This window comes from Myotis nattereri (genome assembly GCF_964212035.1).
Source record: "Myotis nattereri genome assembly, chromosome: 9".
Classification (NCBI taxonomy): Eukaryota; Metazoa; Chordata; class Mammalia; order Chiroptera; family Vespertilionidae; genus Myotis; species Myotis nattereri.
In genome coordinates, this window is record NC_138084.1 from 56,487,044 (window position 1) to 56,501,461 (window position 14,418).

Genomic DNA, 14,418 nt, shown 5'->3' on the forward strand with positions numbered 1-14,418 from the left:
CTATAGGTATGTTTATAAACTGAGAATAAGATCTATGAATATTTAAAAAAATCACTGGATGATGTAATTATACATATAACTGTGCATTTATAATATGTATGTAAAGAAAAAGCTTAGACATGCGCACACATACACAATGCACACACACAAACATGGAGGCTACCTAGAGGAGAAATTAATCTGGTGTTTAAAATAATAAACAATTTAAGGTGATAACACATGAAGTAGTTCTGTTGCTCTCCTTTATTGAATTTATGGAGAAGACTGACTAATTCTGATGGACTCAACTGTTGTTTTTGTGCAAACAATGAAGATAATTAGAGCAGTAGTTCTCCAACTTAGTGCATATTAGAATCACCTTAAAGCTTCCTACTGACAGTTTGATCCATAATTTTCTAGTAGGGTCAGTATATTTGCATTTCTAACAAATTTACAGGTGATATTTCTGGCTTTAGGAGCATACTTTTGATGACCCCAGAATTTGTGGCGCTTTTGAGATCTTAACTATCATCTAACACATTATTATATGGTAGGAAACAATCATCAACCACGACATTTACTTCATTGCTCTTTTTCCACAATTGAAAGAATTTCCTGAGTCAAATTAAAAGTATTTTCTAACAAACATAAATGCTAATTAATTACATTTATGGCTGTAGAGCTGCCACTTTATTTTATAAAGCTTGAATTGGATTGAAAATTAATGCTTCCATTATACCTAAGGACTAGCTTAGATCCAAAATTTTTTTGATCTATAATATTATATTTCTGTTGCAAGGAATTTAAATTACAAACCTTTTAAAAGTACTCAGCCATCAAATTCAACCTCCTAAAAGGATTGTGTGTAACCTTGTGAGGCTATGCACTTAGATTCTGAATTAAGTTGCACATTAGGAGAGTATACTAGGGGGAATGTAGCCAGTGGGTCTAACAGTCACTTCTCTTCAATCTTCAGACACATTAATGTACATTTTTGTATCTTATTTTTGGTTTTTGTTCTGCAATTAAGTCTCTGGAACTCCATGAAATGTTATAATTGGTTAGAGATGGACTTAAAATAAAATTAACTCAAATAAATTAAATGTACTGTGTTCTGAAGATTTAACTATGTACTTTTTTACATTCCCAATAGGCAAGATGAAGTGCAACATTTAAAATCCAGCTTCCTAGAAAGGAGCATACTGAATAACATAAGATGATGTGTGCAAATATCCATCCAGCACCTGGTACTTAGTAGTTCCTCAATTTTTAAACATCATTTTCAAGAGTCTTCTTTGGAACAGTTATCAGTATGAACATATTTCAAGGCAGAAGTGCGTGATGTGGAATTTTAAAGGCAGAAGCATTTTTGGACTGTCAGAACATAAAAGGAAAAAATTTCAAGTGAAGGAAATAATATATTCAGATAAATAATCTATATATATAAAAGACTAAGTGACCCACTGTATGTCTGTCTGACTGGCTGGTACATATGACGCACACTGGCAATTTAAAAATAAACATTGACTTTCCCATGCACGATACATATAAAGCTCTTGCTGGTGCCAATCGCGTGCATGTGTTTCTATCTGTCATTGTCATTCATGAATTTGGTTGACACTTCCATTATAGAGAAAGAGAAAATAGCAATATTAAAGTATTTCTTCTAATTAGTTTCCTTTCAATGTGCACGAATCCGTGCACCGGCCACTAGTATACTAGTATTCAATAAAGTTTTTAAAGTGTGTGTTCAAGTTTAGAGGAGGGAGAGCAATTTAGCCTAAATTGGTGAATTTAAACCCTAGTTGCACATTAAAATCACGTGGGGTGTTTTGAAAACTCCAGGTGCCTGAGCCCCACTCTCTACCAATTAAATCTGAATCTCCAGGGATCAGAGATGGGCATTTATATTAAAAGACAGAGGAATGAACTCAAACATTCTCAGAGCACTATTGGGAAAGAAATGAAAGAGAAAGAGATGAATTGACAAGTTGAAGTTTTCTATTGTTATCATCAACCTGAAACTGTGTTTATAAATTTCCTATAGGAGTGTAGCATGCAGATTTGAAGGCATAACACATGTCACCATCCTTCACAAAGAGGTTTGAGCCATTTTGGTATCTGTGACTGCTAACAAGGTCCCTGCTGGCTTATTAGATTTTCTATCCACGGGGAATCCTTGGACAAGAGCGAGGCAATAAAACATTCTGCACCTTGCTGTTAATGGGTGAAAATAGCAAGTCAATAAATTCACTTCATAGTACATAGGAAAAGAGGTTCCTAAGGTATGTCAGCAAGTTGGTACAGACACAACCCAACTCTAGTGTACAAAAAACCCACAGGTTTTGAAATCCATGAGATTTCAAATCCAATTCCTTGATTTCCTCTATTACTAGCTTGAATTTAGATGTGTTATTTAACTTTGATAAACTTAAATTTTCTCATCGGCAAAATTGGGAAAATAATAATATTTATATCACAAGTGGTCCTGGGATTCAAATGAGATCATATACAGTAGAGATATTTGAAAAGCTTGCCATGTGAATTATTACTACACACATGATGCCAAAAATTTCCTCTTCAACTTGCTCTTCAAAAAGAGAATGAAATCTCAGCAAGAGAAGCTACTGATTTGGTGTAGACATTTCTTATTTCCCCAAGATGATTTCCCATCCAAAAAATAAATTGTGTAAAGAAGTAAAAGAGAAAATAATTTATTCACATTTTTATATTATTCCCATCCATGACATTTTCTCTATTTGGTCACTTAAATACTAGAGTGAAGGACCCTTATAGACTTTATGGGGAGAAATGTATCTTTCCTTCCCAATCTCTGTAGATTATGTAAGTACTAATAAGTATTTAATATTTGGTTTTCTTTTAAATACAAAGATAGCCCTAACCGGTTTGGCTCAGTGGATAGAGCGTCAGCCCGCGGACTCAAGGGTCCCAGGTTTGATTCTGGTCAAGGGGATGTACCTTGGTTGGGGGCACATCCCCAGTAGGGAGTGTGCAGGAGGCAACTGATCAATGTTTCTCTCTCATCAATGTTTCTAACTCTCTATCCCTCTCCCTTCCTCTCTGTAAAAAATCAATAAAATATATTTTTTAAAAATTAAAATAAAAAAAAGATAAAAATCATCATTCCCCCCTTTAAAAAAATAAATAAATACAAAGATATACAAGGCTCCTTAAAAAATATATATCCTATCTAATAATAGACAAACATGGTAATTAACCGTACCTCCAACATGCTTCCCATTGGCTAATCAGGGCGATATGCAAATTAACTGCCAACCAAGAGGCGGCTGGCAGCCAGACAGCTGAAGTGAACAGGAGGCTTGCTTGCTCCAGTGAAGGAGGAAGCCAAGGTTCCCCGCCTGCCACTGCTGGGCTCTGAGCTTGCACTCTAAGCAACTATGTTGCAATTATAGAAGCTAAACAATCCCCATGCTTTCAGCCAGCCAGCTGAGCTGGAGTTGCAACAGTGTTTCAATTATAGAAGCCAAAAAAACCAGATACCTGCTTTCAGCAGCTGAGGTCTCAGAGCTGGAGCCGAGCCTCAGAGCTAAAGCCTGATAGGGGGGAGCTCCCCAACCCCCTGATCGACCCTGCTCTGTGTGTGACGGGGTGGAGCCACAACCTCCCCATCGGCCCTGCCCTGAGTATGACAGGGGGGAGTGCCCCAACCTCCTGATTGGCCCAGTGACAGGCATAGAAGGTTAATAAATCCCAGAATGAAAAAAAAAAGAAGAAAAAAAGTAGAGGTTGGGAGCTTCAGTCACCCGCCAGTCTGAAAACAGTGGGGACTCCCACACTGAAGGGGGTGTGACCAGCTGCAAACAGCCATCATTCCCTCATCCAGGCTGGCCAGGCACCCAAGGGGGACCCCCCACTCTGATCCGGGACACCCTTCAGGGTGAACCAGCCGGCCCCCACCCGTGCACCAGGCCTCTATCCTATAAAGTAAAAGGGTAATATGCCTCCCAGCACCGGGATCAGCGGAGCAGTGAGGCCTCCCGGCACTGGGATCAGCGGAGCCATGAGGCCTCCTGGCACCAGGATCAGTAGAGCAGCGAGGCCTCCCAGCACCGGGATCAGCGGAGCAGCAAGTCCTCACTGCCCCTGTGTCAAACGGAGCCACGAGGCCTCCCAGCACTGGGATCAGCGGAGCAGCGAGGCCTCCTGGCCCTTGGAGCAGTGTGACAGGGGGCAGCGCCCAAACCCCCTGATCGCCCTGCAGCTCTGTGTGTGAAAGAGGACGGGGCCACAACCTCCCTATCCGCCCTGCTCTGTTCGTGACAGGGGAAGGTGCCCAACCACCTGATCAGCCCTGCTCTGTGCCTGATATGAGGGGAGCTCCCCAACCCCCTGATCGACCCTGCTCTGTGTGTGACGGGGTGGAGCCACAACCTCCCCATCGGCCCTGCCCTGAGTGTGACAGGGGGGAGTGCCCCAACCTCCTGATTGGCCCTGCTCTGTGGGTGACAGGGGGCAGCGCCCCAAGCCCCTGATCGGCTCTGCTCTGTGCGTGACAGGGTGTGACACCACAACCTCCCCATCGACCCTGCCTTGAGTGTGACAGGGGGCAGTGCCCAACTCCCCAATCGGCCCTGCTCTGAGCCAGACCAGGGGCTGTACCTAGGGATTAGGCCTGCCCTCTGCCACCCAGGAGCAGGCCTAAGCCAGCAGGTCATTATCTCCCAAGGGGTCCCAGACTGTGAGAGGGCACAAGTGGGGCTGAGGGACACCCCCTCCTACCAGTGCACAAATTTTTGTGCACCGGGCCTCTAGTATATATATATATATTGATTTCAGAGAGGAAGGGAAAGGGAGAGAGAGAAATATTAATGATGAGAGAGAATCATTGATTAGCTGCCTCCTGAATGCCTCACACTGGGGATCAAGTCCATAATCCAGATATGTGCTCTGACCAGGAATCAAACTGTAATTTCCTGGTTCATAGCTCAATGCTCAAATACTGAGTCACTCCAGCAGGCATGATGTAATAGTTTTTTTAAGAAATATTTCAAGAGTATGCATAATTCTATTGGAAAATAAAGTAAAACATGAAATTACATGAAAAAAGGACCCCCTCTCCAAAATTTCAGAGTATAATAAAGTTATTTTAATATGAACAATGGATAATAAGATACATTTTCTGAAAGTGATTATTAAGTTCTTAGTTTTAAATTTACACTTTTTGTAATATCCCTGAAATTTTAGCCTCCAAAACTATTTATAATTATGATTAAAACAATTTGGAATCCACTTAAAATTACATGAGAGCATATATAAAATGTAGTTTTAAATTTTCATTTGGTGCTACCCAAGAATAAAAACTTGAAGACCATTGTTCTATGGAACTTTGATCCTCATGATATGTGATTTATTGCTACATAGTAAAGGCAGTAACCGCGCACTTAAGAGCTTAAGCTCTAGAACAGTGGTTCTCAACCTTCTGTCCCTTTAAATACAGTTCCTCATGTTGTGACCCAACCATAAAATTATTTTCGTTGCTACTGTTATAAATTGTAATGTAAATACCTGATATGCAGGATGGTCTTAGGCGACCCCTTTGAAAGGGTCGTTTGACCGCCAAAGGGGTCGCGAGTCACAGGTTGAGAACCGCTGCTCTAGAATAAAACAGGCTTGTGTTCCAACCTTCACGCTTTTTATTTGTTTTGTAATCTTAGACAAGTTATTTGACCTCTCTAAACCCCTTTTTAAAGTCTATATAATGGAGATAATGAAGGATCATTCTGAAGGTTATGTATATCAATCATGTCAAACTCTTAGAAAAATTTCTGAACATAGTGAGTGTCAATCATAAAAGTTGTCATAGACAAGCAAATTCAGATGGAAGTGATTGTCCTTAGGTTACTAGTAAGTTTCCTGAGGGGCCAGGGCTTAGTATGATCTCTAAGAATGAATTCAAAAAGCTCAAAGGGAGGGGATAATACGTCACCAGCTGAAGGGGCAGAAATACTGTGGGCCACAAAGCATTAAATGCAAAAGTCAAGAGCTATACCTTTAAAAATGAAGAGGTAGGTTACAAAATAATTCTAATTGCATGAAATGTAGTTAGAACTCCCCTGTCCAAATTGTGGTGCCTTTACTGTGTCTATCCTCCATCATCACCATATTGCTTCTGCTTGCTTGATTTTTCTAAATTCTGAAATTCAATAATACGCCCTTGGCCATATTCCCTCAACTGGGTTCCAGTGTAGAATTTAACTTCCTTCTGACTTGAGTTCTGCTTATGTTTTATGTTTTATGTTTTGTCTGAATGGACTCAAAAAATATCTTACTCGACCTCTTCCCAGTGAGTGGGTGAGAAAGGATATAAAATACCAAGACCTCTAATGTTGAAGCTTAACTGAAATAAGTTAAAATCCCAACTCTACCACTACATCTGTAGCCTTGGGAAACTCAGCTCTTCTCTGAGCTTCAGTTTTCTCTTATTTACAGTGGGGATAATAATTTATAATTGATAGGGTTGCTGTAGATTGGAGGACATATATCACAAAAATGCATTTAGCCCAATTAACATTCAGAAAATAATAGCTCTTATTAATATGATTATTCCCACTATTAGTATTCCTGATGCAATGAATGGAACAATTTAATCGCATTCTGATGAACTTTGAAATGAGTATTTTGCAAAGCAAAGACATTCTGACCTGATGCCCCCAGACTGTTGACAATGCATAGTGATGTGGGAGGTCACAAATGTTATATTTTCTCTGAAACCAGAAAACAAAATTTAAAGTAGCCAGAACTGGTATGCAAAAGGACAAATAACAGGCTAAAACGATGTGCTCTAAGTATTGTTACAGACTGAAGTGAAAATCACTATGCTGATTATTATTAATAAGGTCTTGCTACTTTTCAGTATCTAAAGGAGGAATAATAAGCAGAAGCAACAGGAAGGACCACAATTTGGCTCTACCTATTTCATCTGATTAACAGTTCTTTGTACCCAGATTAATACCAATCAATTCCAGGAAGATTTATTAAATAAATACTCACTGGGTATTCAGAATGTAAAGAATCCCAATACAGCATGAATTTTATTATTATTTTATGACTTTGAATTAAGCTTTCACTTCTAATCATAAAACAAATGAAATAATCACTTTTCAATCATTAAGGCAAACTAACTTTTACCCCCCAATTTTCTTTTTACCAACAGGATTTGCTAGTCCAGTTACTGGGATATCAAATACCTCTCAAAGCAGTATGCACAATGCCTTGCACATCTATATGAATGGAACAATGTCTCTGGTCCCGTCATCTGCCAACGATCCCATTTTCCTTCTTCACCATTCATTTGTTGACAGGTTGGTAGACACTTCTTTATAAGTTATGTGCATATTAGTGTGAAATGTAGTGTGGCGTTAGCCGTTACTTAAAAGCTAAGGGGCTATGGTGGTCTCTTTTCTCAGATCAGGTTCTTCCAGAAACAGAACTTAAACTAAGGATTTGAATGTTTTATGAAAATGTCTTATGACAGACCAACCAGTATGGAAAGAGTAAAGCAGGTAAGAAGAAGGAAGAGTACAATTTCAGTTGAAGTCCCAGACTCAACCAGATCATGGTAGAGTATGAAGTATCCCCTCAGATTGTCTTGCTTTAAGACAAAGGGACTGAGCTTTTGTATTCCCATATTAAAGAACCTTTGGTACAGGTTGCCATGAGGTAGGAGCAGTAAAGCTCCCAGGTACTAGCTAATTCCAGGCAGTCTAAAGGCTTCAGTGTCCAGTGGTCATCTTCTAAAGGTTTTGGTGGAAGTGGTTAGGATTAAAGCATGTAGAGCCAGGAAGGTGGGCACATAGCACTGGTGCAAACCTATCTGACACCTTCTGGACGGGGCACTAATCTGCCATTTGTCACATATACACATGCTTTTTTCTCTCTCTCTTTCTGGTAATGTACTGTTATTTCTACATTTCCAACCTCAGACCTTCACATATAAGCAGATACAGTCTTTGATCTCAAACACTGGCCTGAGCATTATATGAGCAGTTCTCCAGACAGGATGCACTATGGCCCAACCATCCTGTTCAATGTGACTTAATTCTCCCATAGTTTTTTTTTTTTTTCTCTCTCTCCCTTACTAACCTTCTCCCGTGATAGCAGAAAAGAAAGTAGGTAAAGAATGGTCAGTTCTCTTTTTCTAGAATTCAAGAAGAGAAAAGATAATAAAGCATCAGATTTTGACAGACAAATGTAAGGCTCTTTTCTTTGTCCCTTTGAAGGTACTTTTCTCCCAACAGTTAATGAATTAAAGGCACAGATTTATACCTACCATGAAAATAATGCTGCCATTTCCTTCATAAGTATAACAGTTTCTATTTTTTCCTGTTGTAAAAATAAGGAAACCGAAACTGAAAACTACGATTTTCCTCATCACCATTTCCACCTCACGCTTGTTCCTAAGAATGTGGATGTAATATCAAATAAGGAAGTGACCATGAGCCTGGAAGATTATGAGAAAAATATGTATTGCCTCTATGGTCACTCTAATATTACAGAAATTCATTAATATCCCAAGTCCAGTTTTATTCAGAAAACATTTTAAGAAAGTGTATAAACACCAAAATTATGATAGTAATATAATACTACTAGAGGCCCGGTGCACAAAAATTTGTACACTCGGGGGGGGGGGGTCACTCAGCCCGGCCTGTGCCCTCTCGCAGTCTTGGACCCCTCAGGAGATAACGACCTGCTGGCTTAGGCCTGCTCCCGGGTGGCAGAGGGCAGGCCCAATCCCTAGGTGCAGCCCCTGGTCTGGCTCAGAGCAGGGCCGATTGGGGAGTTGGGGCGCCGCCCCCTGTCATGCACAGAGCAGGGTGGAATGGGAGGTTGCGATGCCACCCTCAGTCATGCTCAGGGTAGGGCTGATTGGGGGGTTGGGGCACCGCCCCCTGTCACACTCAAGGCAGGGTTGATAGGGAGGTTGCGGCGCCACCCCCTGTCATGCACAAAGCAGGGCCAATCAGGGGGTTGGGGCACTGCCCCCTGTCACGCACAGAGCAGGGCCCATCAGGGGGGTTGGGGCTCTGTACCCTGTCACGCACAGAGCAGGGCCCATCAGGGGGTTGGGGAGCTCCCCCCTGTCACGCTCAGAGCAGGGCAGATCAGGGGGTTGGGGTGCCACCACTGTCACACTCAGGGCAGGGCCGATGGGGAGGTCATGGCTCTACCCCATCACACACAGAGCAGGGCCCGTGTGGCGGGGGGGGGGGGGTTTGAGGCGCCACACCCTGTCACACACAGAGCCGCAGGGCGATCAGGGGGTTGGGGAGCTCCCCCCTATCAGGCACAGAGCAGGGCTGATCAGGGGGTTGGGGCACCTTCCCCTGTCACAAAAGAGCAGGGCAGATAGGGAGGTTGTGGCCCTGCCCCCTGTCACACACAGAGCCACAAGGCAATCGGGGGGTTTGGGCGCTGCCCCCTGTCACGCTGATCCCAGTGCCGGGAGGCCTCGCGGCTCTGCTGATCCCGGTGCATATTACCCTTTTACTATATAGGATAGAGGCCTGGTGCATGGGTGGGGGCTGGCTGGTTTGCCCTGAAGGTTGTCCTGGATCAGGGTGGGGGGTCCCCACTGGGGTGCCTGGCCAGCCTGAGTGAGGGGATGATGGCTGTTTGCAGTTGGTCACACACCCTTCAGGGTGGGGGTCCCCACTGGGGTGCCTGGCCAATCTGGGTGAGGGGCTGAGGGCTGTTTTCAGGCTGGCGGGTGACTGAAGCTCCCAACTGCTCCTTTTTTTTCTTTTTTCTTTTTTTATTCTGGGCCATCTTTAGCTCTGGCTCCAGCTCTGAGGCCTCTGCTGCTGAAAGCAGGTATATGGTTTGGTTGGGTTCTATAATCGAGACACTGTATCAACTCCAGCTCTGAGATCCCGGCTGGCTGAAAGCAGGTTTCTGGGGTTTTGTTTAGCTTCTATATTTGTTACAATATTTCAAACTGCAAGCTCAGAGGCCGGCTGGGGGAACGTTGGAGTCCTCCGTCACTGAAGCAAGCAAGCCTCATGTTAGCTTCCAACTGCCTGGCTGCCGGCCGCCATCTTGGCTGGCAGTTAATTTGCATATAGCCCTGATTAGCCAATGGGAAGGGTAGCGGTCGTATGCTAATTACCATGTTTCTCTTTTATTAGATAAGATAACCACCCATACCCATATATAAAGAAGGGAGGGAGAGGGTTGAATAAACATCTTACCAGAAATGATAGCTTGAACTCTTTTTACGGAGTCATTTTTACATTGTACTGTCTTGGAGAGTTTTGGGCATTTTTTAATCTTTAGAGTTATCTCATGAACTTTAAAGAATTCTAGATTTCCTAGACACCTTGATGCCCTAAGCAAGGAATCACAAACTATGGTTTATGGGTCAAATCTATGTGTTACCTTCTTTGTAAATAAAATTTCATTGGAGGATAGCAGCAGCATTTATTTACATACCAGAGGCCCAGTGCACGAATTCATGCACGGGTGGGGTCCCTCAGCCTGGCCAGCAATCGAGGCCTATCAGGGGGCCGGCCCAGTGGGAGGGACTCCAGGAAGTTGGCTGGCCAGGGGGAGGAGCTGTGGGTGGTTGGCTGGCAGGCCCTTCCCCCAATCAGGGTTAGAAGGGCCCATCAGGGACAAGGCTGGCCAGGGGGAGGAAACATGGGCAGTTAGGGCAGGCCCATCCTAGCGACTGGTGGAGCTCCCAGTTGGTTGAACTCCCACCCAAAGGATCAATTTGCACATTAGCCTTTTACTGTATAGGAGAAGATAAAAAAATGACCTTTAGCTAGCCCACCAATTGTATATATATATAACTGCTATATACTGAATTCAATATCTGGAAGCATGTTTGTTTAACAGAGATAAAGCCATTATGCAGATATAAGGCTTTTAGATACTATTCCGCCACCTTTGAAAATTAAAAATTTCTGTCCTCCCAGAATTCTTGGTTAAACCTATCTTAATATTAGATATCTGTGTGATTATTAAAATAACTCAAAAATCAGCCTGTAGCAAAGTAGTGTCTCACTGAGACCGCATAGCCAAGCTAATGAAGATTCTGTGCATGGAGAGGCGGAAAGGAGCAATATTATAAAGAAGGATAAAGATCTGTGGATACCACAGAATACCATGGCCTTGCCTCCCATGTCTCTTCTCACAGAGACTCATTTCTTCAATCAGAGGTCTATTCACTGCCATTCAATTAGTCACAAATATATTTATTGAGCACCTACTATGAGCTAAATGTATTTGCCTGAATATTTTACATTCTTCCATGCCTCCATGCAATGCTTATACTATATTCCAAACCTGAAACATATTTTCCTTTGAGTTATCTAATTTCTATACAAGTCAAGACTAGTTTTAATTTCACCTCCTCCAGTAAGTATACCCAGATCATGTCTGTCTATACCCATATCTCCCATTAGAAGTGTGTTGGAACCAGCTTACACAGGCTAGCAAGATCTAATACGTACATCTTTTCCCAACTTTGCTTTAGTGACTTCAAGCTGTAGCTTGAAATCAGCTATGGTAGGAGTATTTATACAATGAAATTGGCAAATGCTACAAATCAAGGCTTTTATTCTGAGAGCTGGTTATTAAAATAATAGCCAGCACACCACTGTTCCTATTTATTAACTCACATCACTACCTCTCTCTACCCTTCATTTTGGACACATAATTCACATTGTTCTTATTGGTTATGTTACTCATTTGTGTTTTATCTCTCCCACTAATCTGTGAACTACTTAATGGCAGGGCCCATGCCTTTTATTATATTCATTTTTCTCAGTCTTTTGTCTAGTACATAATTAGTAGACATATAATTAATTCTTATCAATAAAAGATTTTTAAAAACATTAGCAAATTACATTTATCACAGCTGCAAAAGGAAATGCGGAGGAGCCATTGTAATTGAAGAAATTATTTTCGCAACTCTTGAAAAGCAAAATGTAATAATCATTCAATGATATGAACATGTTTTAAGATTTCAGCATGTCTCTAGACTTTTCGATATGGCTCTAAGCACTGAGGAAACTGAATCATGAGATAGGATCACTGGTCTGAAAAAGCAGTCTAATGGGAATATAATCAAGTAAACAACTGTAGTATATTATGATTGCTGCACAGTCATGGAAGATATTCGTAGGAAGTTACATAAAAAGGATGATAGATGAGCTGAGCCCTTAAGAAGAGGAGGCTTATAAGTCAAGGATGGATATTCAAGGTTGGGAAGCACAACTCATAACTCATTAAAACCAATAAGAAAGTGGAAGTATGAGCTGAACAAGAAAATGGAAGCATGGCATTTAAAACAAGAAAATAAGCCTCAAAGCTCATATGCAGAGAAAGCTATACAAATCCCAGTGGACAAATAATCTGCCATCAAAGGTACCCATGTTGGGCAAATAAAGACAGAAACTAAAAGTGTCTAATACCAACAAAAACAAAAAGACCAAAACTACATAAACTAAACCAAATTCTCTTTGCCACTTAAAAAAAATTAAGAGCATGGGTCTAACATAAAAATTTAAAATATATTTAAGTTTTCCTATGTTCTAGGCCCTATTCTAAACTCTTTATAAGTTTTGTTTCATGTAATCTCTAACAAGTCTACAATGTAGGTTCTAGTATTATTCCTACTTGATATATTAAAAAGATTACAAGGCCTTGAACATGGAGAATCCCAAAACCTTGCATCTCTCAGTGAGCTTTGGTTTCTAAGCTGCTCTGAAAACCCCATGTTCTTGTCAGCCAAGTATCTAACACATGTTTCTTTACCTGCCACCCAGTTTTGTTTAAAATACAGACAGGAAGTGAAATATAATCCTTTATATTGTAGGCAAAGGCAATAAGCAATAAACCAAGGAAATAAGGCCATCAAAATTGAGAACACTTTGCTACAGTTTTTAACACATTTTATAACATTTTTTAACTTAACTATTATAAATCAGGTCAAATAAAATTCACTTTCCTAATTGCGTCCCTTATTAGCTCTTTCATATTTTGGAACAGACATTTTAAAACAGATTTCAGATGCTCCACAAAATCAACACACATTTTATTATAATATTATGATGCTCTTAACATGAAACATGTTTATAATTGCTATCTTTAATTGAAACAATACAGGTTTTTAAATAAGAATTTCATTGTATAGATACATCATAATTTAGTAATCACTTATTAAGGGGCATTTTAGTTGTTTCTCTTTTCATATACACACACATACACACACATACACGTGTATATACAATTTTGATTTGTGAGTGCAGCTAAAGAATAAATTTTCAACACTGGAACTGAACGGTGTTTATTACATTTAAAGTTGTTAGATATTTCCAAATTGTCTTACCAAAATGATTGTTCCAGCTATCTTCCCACAACTAATAGAGAATGAAAATGTGTCTGTGACCCTGTACCAGGTGCTATAACCTTGTTAATCTTTGCTACTCTGGGAAGTAGAAAAATATTTCTTTGAATTATTGTTGCTACTCTGGAAAGTAGAAAAATATTCATTTGAATTTCTCTACTTCCTATGTATGTTACAGAATGTGTTTTTTTTCTAAAATGTCTGTTTAATTTTCCACTATTTTGGATTGGGTTTGCATGTCTTCTTATTCCTGAGCTGTACAGGCTCCTCATAATTTTCTTCATTGGCCATTTTGTCATAAATATTCCCAATACTTTCTGCAGTTCTTAATTATCTTTTAAAGTTTTAGGGGTATGCTTTTAGCTATTCAGAAGTTGTTTTTATATGGTTCTTTTCATTCAATCTTTTGTTCGTGGCTTCAGAGTTCTTAACTTTTTGTATTTTTATCTACAAAAAGATTGAATTGGATCTAAAGCTCCAAGGTCCTTTCTGGACTTTACAATACTCTGGGTAATGTTTTTTGAAAAAAATGACAGTAGAATGCATTAGTACAATTACAGGGCTTGAGCAGATTTTTTAGTGACAGCTTAATCATGCTTTTAGTTATGATTAATAGGTAACTGACAAATAGATGAGACCAATTCATAGTTAAAATTATTTTTCTCTACTATTCACATTAAGGTCTGAGAAGGCACTCTGTGCTCTTCTCAAGGTTGTAAAATAATACCAAAACTTTCTGGCAAGGAGAGAGTGTTGAGGAGCTATCAATGTAACAAAAAGAATAGGTTGGAGTTTGTTTATTCTTTTTCTCTAAGAAGATCAGATCTGGGCCATGATAAAGACAGAAGAATTTGAAACTTTAAACCAACCTAACAGCACAAGACCCCTCAAGCAAAGCTTGATGTTTTCACAAGGGAATGAAGAGCTTTTATGGCTATAGCTTCCTCAAGAAAGAAGGGGAACATTAGTGCTGAATGGTGCCCTGTAAATAAATGTCAAAGCAATAGAAAGGGGGCTTTGGAAAGATTTCAATTTCCTTGACAGGG

The 14,418-nt window shown here is 40.5% G+C and overlaps 1 protein-coding gene across 1 annotated transcript in view; it reads left to right on the plus strand.

Annotated features, from left to right (window-relative positions):
- The window catches only part of TYR (tyrosinase), a gene marked incomplete at its 3' end in the record, with an annotated part of 68,185 nt that overhangs the window by 24,561 nt on the left and 29,206 nt on the right, over positions 1-14,418 (plus strand). The window contains exon 3 of the mRNA XM_081100219.1: positions 7,175-7,322. Within this exon, the coding sequence (XP_080956345.1) occupies positions 7,175-7,322 (148 nt within the window). The remainder of the gene's footprint in view (positions 1-7,174; positions 7,323-14,418) is intronic.